Source organism: Atta cephalotes, assembly GCF_000143395.1.
Source record: "Atta cephalotes unplaced genomic scaffold scaffold00052, whole genome shotgun sequence".
NCBI lineage: Eukaryota > Metazoa > Arthropoda > Insecta > Hymenoptera > Formicidae > Atta > Atta cephalotes.
Window position 1 is genome coordinate 189,046 of NW_012130116.1, and position 10,400 is coordinate 199,445.

Genomic DNA, 10,400 nt, shown 5'->3' on the forward strand with positions numbered 1-10,400 from the left:
TATATATATATATATATATATTAATTATTATTATTAGTTAGTATATATACTACATATATATTATTATTATATATATATATATATATATATATATATATATATATATATACGTATGTATAGTACACGCACACGTGTACACNTTTAAAAAAAAAAATATGATTATATGGTTTGTATATGTTTCTCGATAATCACAAATTTGTATCTCAAAAAAATCCTATATTTAAATTCTTTGTTGCATGATTACAAAGTATATAAGATACCGAAATTTTAAAAAATGCATTTTGTAGAACATGAACAATATATTCACCAAATTTTAATAATTCAAGATAACGTTAACTTTCTTTATAAAAGAATGTTAAATGTTGTAAAAAAAGTCATTTTTTAAACATTAAAATTATGTTGGAAATCTAACTGAAATTTTTTAGCTTACAGCATTTTTAATATTCAAAAATTTAATTCAATGCGAAGTAATGTTCTACTGTAAATAAGTGCAGTACTCATATATAATTGTATGTATACAGGATGTCTGGTAATGTCCGCATAATCTTGTGGGTAAGTAGAATGAACTCGAATTTCTTTATCAGTTTGTAATTTTCGCAATAGTTAAGAGATATTAATTTCTAAAAATTACCGAATAAGCGGATAAAATTGACGCTTTAAGACAGCTTTAAAATATTTTTCAGAGTTCTTTATGAAATATCTTGAAGATGTTTCTCAAAAAAACTCTTAAAAATATCTTAAAGTTGTTTTATGCGCTGATTTTAGACACTCTGCTCATTGATTAACTTAAAAAAAAAGATGTTTATTAATGCAAAAGACGCCCGAAATAATTAATTCAAATGATATTTATTTATTTAATACGTATTATATTTAATAACGATTATTTATTTGGAAATTAAAAATCTGCGTAAATAGTGTATTACTATTTTGAACTATTCTTCTTTCTCGAATTCTCTAAAATTTAACGTGATTAGTAGAAGAATACAAATAAATTTCACAGAAAGGAATGGCTTAAAATTTGTTGTTGTTGATGTTTTTTAATAAATGTCATCTAATAAACATTATAAGAACGTTTATAAGAATGTTAAAATCTACTATATTTTTTTAGTAATCTAAAAAACTATTTTTCTTTAGCGGAATAAGGTAATTAAAAAAATTGATTGTCTTCTTGGCTGAGCAGAAATGTTATTTCTGTTTCAATTTAAGGAGCCAAAATTTCATTTGTACCACATGCATAGAATTAAAGTGGTTCTTTGTAACGTTCGTTCTTTGTACATTTCAAAATTACATAGTTCCAATATCACACACAGTTGAAGGAGTTTAAAACCACTGCTGAAATGATCATCAATTTCCTATATTTTATTTGAAAGAGTGAAAATGATTAAAACATTTAAATTGTTTGTGTAATAATATAAATATGATATTTTATATGATATTTCTGTTTCTATTCAGTTAGCCTTAAATTGGACTGTAGCTCTTACACAGAAAACGCCATACTGCTTTAGGAGAAAGAAAGAAAACTAAGGTTTAAATAATTAATAATAATAACTAAATAATAACAATTTCACAGATATATATTCTTGTTATATAAATCCATTGTTGATTATAATGTAAGCAAGGAAAATATAAGGATTCTGCAAAATTACATTGTCAATGAGATCAGAGGAATATTTGTGTCAGATTATGATATGTATGAATTTAAGAACAGTGATGAACCTATTTTGACATTTATAATATCATTAATGAAGAAATTAAATACTTTAAAGATATTAATTTTATGAATCCAGTGTACTCATTCAATTTAAAAACAAATTAATACAACTGAAAAATTACAACTGAAAAATTTTACAGTCTGAGTAAGAAAAGCATTAATAAAAAAACAACGCGAAATGTAAAACGTATTTCAAGAATTTAAAAAAGTGGATCATGACATATGACTATAACTGAGGAAACAAAAGATTCAGAACTTGCATTTTGGATTTATGCCTTGATATACTGATTATCTGTATTTTTCTAACGCTATACTAAAGTAAATATTTTAAGTATGTGTAACTTAATCGCTGCTGAAATTTTTTATATTCTAAAATAAATGTTGTCTTCTCTCTCTGTCTCACACACACACACACACACACACACACACGCGCGCGCGCGCGCGTGCGTATATATATATATGTATATATATATATATATATATATATTTAGCAGAATCTATAACGATAAATTACATTGTGTGTATTGATAGTCACAAACTAGAAATTATAAGTCTAATGATTTCATTGTTAAAGGCGGCAATTTACTATCTTAGAAAAATTCTGTACTTGAATCCTTGAATTCTTCATAATGCGACTAAAAAGTAAGATATTGAAGTAAAAAGAATATATTTTATAGAGAATGAACAATACATTCATGACTTCTGATTATAATTTCGAGATAACGTTTTTACAAGAACATTTACAAGAACATTTTAAATATACAAAAGAGTCCTTTCTGTACATTAAATCTCGTTATTTCGAAAATCTGCTAGTGAAATTTAACTTGTGGCATCGTTTTCAACATCTAAAGATCTATAAAACACACCTAAAAAAAACATTTTTTTGTAAATTAATATTGTCTTTATTCACAGTTTGTGAAATGTAGCACCAAATCCATTTATCGACACTACGATTTTATCAATAATGGCGAAAATATGATACGTAGTTCACATCAATTTATAAAATTGACGCCGTTAGCGTACGGTGACTTTTGTCTATTACAAAAAAGGCCGCCATGGCCCCTCTCAGGTTTCTCTCAGGTTTCTCTCTGTCTAAAGACAACATATATATATATATATATAAAAATGAAACTTACATGAATTTATCTACAAGTGAAATGTTAGATTTTTATGTATTAAAAAATATTTATTAATATTAAATGTTATTTTATAATCAATTTATTAGAGAAATCAAAATTCAAAATGCTATTGTAATAAGTATATAATAATTAAAATATTTTCTTAATCAAATGGTAATGCAAAACATAACCGATTGTTGATAACTAAATTAAATTTAATTGCGGCTGTATATGTATAAAACTTAGAAATACAAAATATGAATCCATTATATTTTGTTGATTAGAATAATAATAAAATATTATTTGATAGAGTGACAAAAAATTTTATGTTTAGAAGTATCATTTTTAAACATGAAATTTATTTACTATTTGCTTTTTTTATATTAATATTATTATTATATTAATATAATTAATATTATGTTAATATAATTTTAATTATAATATTAATTATATTAATATAATTAATATTATTATTGTATAAAATTATATTTTTAATATATGAAAATATAATGAATAAGTTAATTAACATTTTGTAAAGATTATCATTTCCCACGTAGAAAATGTTTCTATAGAAAATTCAACAGTAAATTAATCAGAAAACTCTAAATATCCAATTAGCAATAATGTAACAAAAATTTTATTTGAATTAAGGTGTTTAATTACAAAAGTAACCTAATTTTTTTTCAAATTGCCATTTTTTAATATCATTTCATCGGCATTAATTAGCATAATTAAATTGTATACGTAAATTTGAGATGAATTCAAAGAATACCGCGGCGAATCGATTGTACAGCCACCAGCCAGTCGATTGTGCCATTACCATCTGTATTAACTCGTCACGTAAACTACCTAGATTGAATCTGTTCGATAATGCTGCCAACACAAGAGCGTGAAGCATAGCAGCAAACACTGGCAAACACCTTTTCAACTTCACATGGAAACATCGAGCTTTTGTTTACGATTGATAATTTGACAGTCGTTGTGAAATTTAGCAGTCTTCTGAGATATGGAAAATAACTCGCTTAAGGAGCAACCCGTAGAAAACACAGGTTTCTTAACGTAATTTATTATTGAGAAATCAAGCCGGGTAATTTATTATCCTAATCTTTATTACAGATGTCAATCAGGACGAGTTGATACTTCAACAACAGAGACGTATCGAGAAGGAGGTTAATATACCCTTTATGTTATGTTTAAAATGTATCTTTGAAGACGTATTAGTTCTATTTAATTCATTTGATTGGAAATAAAATTTATTATATATTCAAATTAGCCTTATAGAAGTATTTTTTTTATTTTGTGAGAGCTTAATGTGAAATAAAGATTATTTTATTAATTACAATTTATTACTTGATAAAACAACTATATTCAAGCAATTATATTTTATTGTTTTTAATAGTATCACTTCGTAAATAATAATTTGATAAATTGTAGAATGTTTTCTTTTGAATGAATACTAAAACTTCCATAAGATTTTTATTTTTTAATATCTATCTTCTACATTTCAGATTTCGGAATCTATAGCATTAGTTGGCGAAAAGGAACCACTGAAAAGCTTAGAACAAGAATATGCGGAAGATGATGTATATCTTTCAAAGGCAAAAGCCTTGGCTCAAAAATATTCTTACATTAGGAGAACTAGACCAGATGGCAATTGTTTCTTTAGAGCATTTAGTTATGCTTATTTGGAGAAATTAATTGGGAACAAAGATGAATACGATAAGTTTCGTGATTTAGCTTTAAAAAGCAAGGATAGCCTTGTAGCTTTAGGTTTTCCCCAATTTACAGTTGAAGACTTTCATGATACGGTAAGACTCTACTCTTTTAATTTTAAATCATTTTATTTACATGTATTAACTTTTAAACATAAATTATGAAATTGTTATATTTTTCGAAAATATATATATTATATAATATACAAGATTTTCATAGCCTGCACAGTATATATAAATGTGTGTATATGATGTTTGTATTAGCTAGTATGATGGCACAGCAGAATTTATTGTGAGGAAATGAGTTGTTTTCATGAATTTTTGTTACAGTTTATGGAAGTTATTGACAAAGTAGGTGGTGACACAGAGTCCAGTCATATGGAATTACATAAATTGTTCAATGAACAAGGTTATTCTGATTATGTTGTTGTGTATCTTAGATTAATTACATCTGGTCAGTTACAGCGTGATGCTGATTTTTATCAACATTTTATTGAGGGGGAACGTACTATTTCAGAATTTTGCCATCAGGTTCGTATCTGATATTAACATTCCATCAATCTTTATATTGATTTATTCTAGTATCTCTTTTTTATATTTATACCATGGTCACTATTCTATTTTTTTAGTGTTGAATTTTTTATATTTATTCTAATGTATTTATTATATTTTTTTTTGCTAGGAGGTCGAACCAATGTATAAGGAATCTGACCATATTCACATTATAGCAATGAGTAGTGCCCTAGGAACTGGTGTTAGAGTTCGTTACATGGACAGAGGTGCAGGAACTGAAGTAACTGCCCATGACTTTCCTGAAGGTGCTATACCAGCTGTGCACTTATTATATCGTCCTGGTCATTATGATATTCTTTATCCTTGATGAATCTGACGTTACATCGATTTTTTAAATATGATATAAAACGATTTCTAAAATGGCCAGATCTAAACTTTAACTCTATTTTCAAAAATATTTTAATTAATACAATGTATTATCTTCAATTTGAAAACAAGAAACAGATTTTGTGTACACATTTTAGAAACTCTTAAGTGCGTTTACGTATGAGTTTGTCGATATATCATAATGTTTATAATTATTTTTAATTTAAAGGCTAATTGTCTGGAATAAATATCAAAGAAACTGATATATTGTGTTCTTTAATTTCTACTCCTTGTTTCCTTTCTTGTATTTAAATATTTACATAATTATTTCCCTATTTAAATATTTATATAAATAATGTTTAACATTATACTTGAACAAATTCAAGCATCTAAGAAAAAACAAATACTGAAGTATAATCTTTAAAAAAATATTTTAATTTCATATTCCTTCCATATAGAATAAGTCATATTTTTATTTATATATATAAATTAATATTTCGAATAATAAATGCAACACATATTCTTTCTTAATCTACAAATCACAGAAATTAAATTTCATTCATATTTTCTAGTCTTCATATACTTGATAACAAAAAAAAATAAGAGAAAAACAATGTTACATAAATAATTTTCAAATTATATCACAAATTTAGAAAAATGTATGTTCTTAAAATTAATAATCAATCCTGCAATATAACGTTTGCATAAATATTGTTTATATAAATATATGTATCCTGCAGATATTCATTGCATAAAACTCTTATGTACAACATAAAATATATGTATATCCTACATTATCGTTGCATAGATCGTACTTGCTCAGTAACTTCTTCTAACATTGCCGAACTTTTATCAATCGCATCCATTTGATATTCCAAATGAGTAGCAATGAGTGCAAGTTTCTTCAAATTGGATTCTATCATTTCTAATCCATGCTCCTGTTGTGCAAAATTCCTTGCTGCATGCGTCAAAATCTATTAAGACAACAAGATATATTTAGACAGAATTATAACAATATCAATCAATTTTTCTAAAAGCTAATTAGAAAAATAAAATATTACTTCATTACTTCTGGAACCTCGTTGTATCTGCCTGGCAAGTGAAGCAATATTGTTGACATTAACTTGCACTCTATCTGCCAATCTCATCTTCGACTCAATAAACAAGCTACGTGCGCTTGTACTGGATGCTGAAGCCATATTGTACTGTTTTTCATTAATTGTTGGATAAGCCTTGCTCTTAATATTATCCAGGATAGACTATTGTGTTTTGTTTATTGTATTTTTATGAGAGATTATTTCATTATCTGAAAACATTATGTTACAATTGAAAGCAATGTTCTTTGTAATTTACATCTTATCTCTAATATTACCTTAAAGATATCTTTTTTTATACATGTACACTTTTATGCATTTGATATTTAGATGTGTTGCATCTAAAAGAATGAATCGATCTTTACACACCAACGTTATAAATGATTACAAATGCCTTGCAACGAATTTGACATGCAACTGACTGTTGCTGATTGTTCTTTGCAATTGTACGTTTTTAAAAAGATAAAGGAAAAAGAAAAAAATTTGGTTATTAAAAGACTGTTTTTTATTCTTGCACTCTCTAAACTAATGTACATACACGGTGCAATAAATTGAAGTGAAACAAATGTATATTTGTTTCACTTCAACTTATTGCACCGTGTGTACCAGTTCAGAGAGTGTAGAAATAAAAAAAACAGATTTAAATCAGTTTCACACTGACAAGCTAATTCTTAACCAATTTATTCATTATTATCTTTTTTCAATTCTAGAATTAGAAAAAGATGAGAAACCTCGGTTAAATTAAGCGTGAATTGTGAAACTGGGTCTTAAAGAAAAATTTTAGAGATTTGTTCGCGTCGTATGCGCCAATGCTTCTACTATATAACTCCTAATCATTGCTAATCACTTCACGCGCTTATTGGAGTAAATAGTTATAGCTCCCGCATACTAGACGCGGAAAAATATGACGTGTAGCCAATAAACTTACAGCTCCTAACATGTTCATTGGTTCCCGCGTCGCATTTTACCAAGTGGCAAGCGTATCTACGTCCAGGGTATCAATCATGAAATTTTATCTCTAGGGTTACGTTCCAAAACTTCCTTTTCAAGGAAGCTTTCACTTTATACGCTATAGTATACGTTACGTGTACTGTATATTTCGAGTAAAATTTTCCTAGAATGGAAAGTGAAAAGTGAAAATTATAACTATTGAAGTTAATAGAGAAATTTTTCATTTTTTACTTTTCATCTTCAAGAAAAAAAGTTTCATGATTGATATTCCAGTCAACGAGTCAATAGGTTTGTTCGCGTCGTAAGCTCCAACATGCTCCAACAGCTCTTACTCACTCTATCAAGCGCGTTGAAATGAGTAAGAGCTATGGTAGGAGCACAATTATAACATGTTGGAGCATGCGTCGCATGCGACTCGAATAAATTTTTGTTAAATGCTTAAAACCGCTACACATGAAAGTATCTAAAGTGCAAATGTATAATAAAATATATTTTGATCGATAAAATACAATAACAATTCCTCTAGAAGTAAAATAATATCAATATATTAGACTTTCTATCATTCGAGACGTTTATCTTAGGTTTTTTATCATTAAATAATTTCATACACAGTAGTCTTTACTCCATACAAGTACTGACAAGTGTAGCATAGTGCAAATGGAATTGGCGTTTTATTACCTATTTTAACCTAGTATTCACCACGTGAGAAAAATAGTTTTAAAAGTTATTTATATTACATATTATATTAAAAGCATATTTATTACATATTTTTTTTTAAGATTGCAAGATATATTTTATTGTCTACGAAGTATATCTGAACCAGGTAATGTTACCAATATGTCTATTATTTAACAAGCAAATAAAGGAGGATATTTAATTTTTAAGAGCTAGTACTTACCTATTGAAATCTATATAAAGACTATTAAATATTCGCTTACGTTTATGAAAATCTATGAAATGACTTAAATATCCCGCATTAAAATTATGATATCTGCTCAAAAACTAAGTTACTTTGTCCTTAATGTTATGATTTGGTATAAAACAATTTAATAAATTCAAATAGAGTCTGAATTTTTTTGATTGTTTTTATAATGCTTATCTTTTTTAACCTTATTGAATAATATAAAACTTTATATATATATATACATGATTATTGGTTTTAGAAAATAAGTTTGTAAAACATATTGTCTTATATATAGTCGAGTTAAACAAAGTTGATATTTATATCTACAATAATAATGTAATCTTTGAAGTTGTTAATAAAACTGGATTATGTTTTAGTAGATAGCATTACTTATAATATCAGAATGGGATATGAGGATAATGATGTCCACAATAAAAAAGAATCTCCTGACAAAAATATCAAAATTAAGATGGAAACATCACAAGATGAAAATAATGATTTGAAGAAAAAATTAAAAATAAAGATACCTATAAAGTTAAATATAGAGATATAAGGAAAAGGACAAGAATGTCACAAAGTGAAGATAGTGATTTAACGAAAGAAAATGAAGATATATCAGAAAATGAAGATATATATAAAGTTAAATATAGAGATAAAAATATTGAGAAGAGAAAGACGTCTCAAGATGAAAATAATGATTCAATGGAAAAATTAGAAAACGAAGACACCCATAAAGTTAAATATAGAAATAAACACATTAGGAAGAAGATAAAAATATCACAAAATTCAGATAGCGATTCAGTGAAAGAATTAGACAAAGATACCCAGCAAATTAAATGCAAAGATAAAGATATGTGGAGTATAAAAATATCACAAAATGATAGTGATTCGGAAGAATCAGAAAATAAATATCCCCATAAAGTTAAAGGCCAAAATAAAGATATTAAAAGTAAGATAAACACATCACAGAATAAAAATAGCGATTCGATGTATGTTTCGGAAAATGAAGATATTGGAAAAAGAGTAAAAGTATCGCAGAATAAAAATAACAAGAAAAACAAATATACTGATGAAGCTAGTTCTAAAAATGAAGATACGAAAAAAGAGTATTGCATTGAAGAAACACACTTGGTCCATAAAATTAAACACAAAGACAAAGATATCCAGAATGAGAAAGAAGCCCCAAAGAAAGGTAGCAATTCAATGAAAGTATCGGAGAATGAAGATACCCATGAAGTTAAATGCAAAGGTGACAATATTCTGAATAAGAAAAAAATCTCATGGGATGAAGATAGCGATTCGATGGAAAAATCAGAGAATGAAAATGCTCGAATTAAGTGCGAAAATAAAGATATTGGAAGTAACATAGAAATGCTACAAGATAATAATTCAATAGAAAAATCCAAGAATAAAAATGCCTATAAAGTTAAACTTAAGAGATTTAAGAATAAAGATATCCGGAATCGAATAGAAATGTCACAGAATAATGATAATAATTTAATGAAAAAATCAGAGAATATAAATGTTGAGAAAGTTAAATGCAAAAGTAAAAATATCGAGAATGGAATAGAAATATCACAGAATGAAGATAGCGATTTAAAGAAAGAGTTGAAGAATGAAGATACAATTGAATGTAAGGATGAAGGTATAGTGAAAAAATATTATGTATAAGAATAATTATATGTATAAGAATGTTATGTAAAAATATTATATTATATTCTTTTCTATCATAGATGAAGATATTGGAAATAAAATGAAGACATTACAGGAAAAAAATCACGATTCGAAGAAATTTTGGAAGAACAAATATATTCATAGGGTAAAGAATAAATCTGAAGATGAAGGTATAGAAGAATATTGCAGTGAAGTAACATATCTAGCGCGGCAAATGGCATTAGCAGAGAGTCCTTGCCAAACAGAAATATTCGTAATATAATCTTTTAATTTGACAAAAATGTTTTAAATAAAATGTATATATATATATATATATATATATATATATTTATTAAATATTATATATATATATATATA

The 10,400-nt window shown here is 26.4% G+C and overlaps 3 protein-coding genes across 3 annotated transcripts in view; 2 read left to right on the forward strand and 1 right to left on the reverse strand.

Moving 5' to 3' along the window:
- The first annotated feature begins 3,835 nt into the window (after positions 1-3,835).
- On the forward strand, positions 3,836-5,421 carry LOC105623002 (ubiquitin thioesterase otubain-like). Its single transcript, XM_012204405.1, has 5 exons — positions 3,836-3,878; positions 3,946-3,998; positions 4,338-4,637; positions 4,872-5,072; positions 5,224-5,421. The coding sequence occupies exons 1-5, from the start codon at positions 3,836-3,838 to the stop codon at positions 5,419-5,421; spliced, it is 795 nt and encodes a 264-aa protein (XP_012059795.1).
- Positions 5,422-6,108: 687 nt separating this feature from the next.
- Positions 6,109-6,619, reverse strand: LOC105623004 (UPF0693 protein C10orf32 homolog). Its single transcript, XM_012204406.1, has 2 exons — positions 6,482-6,619; positions 6,109-6,394 (listed from the first exon to the last, which is right to left on the reverse strand). Exons 1-2 carry the CDS (start codon positions 6,617-6,619, stop codon positions 6,215-6,217), a joined length of 318 nt encoding a protein of 105 aa, XP_012059796.1. The 3' UTR covers positions 6,109-6,214.
- A 2,153-nt stretch (positions 6,620-8,772) lies between these two features.
- The window catches only part of LOC105623005 (tubulin-specific chaperone C-like), a 3,057-nt gene continuing 1,429 nt past the window's right edge, over positions 8,773-10,400 (forward strand). Inside the window, 3 exon segments of the mRNA XM_012204407.1 lie at positions 8,773-8,881; positions 8,884-10,002; positions 10,103-10,296. Of these exon segments, the coding sequence (XP_012059797.1) occupies positions 8,773-8,881; positions 8,884-10,002; positions 10,103-10,296 (1,422 nt within the window).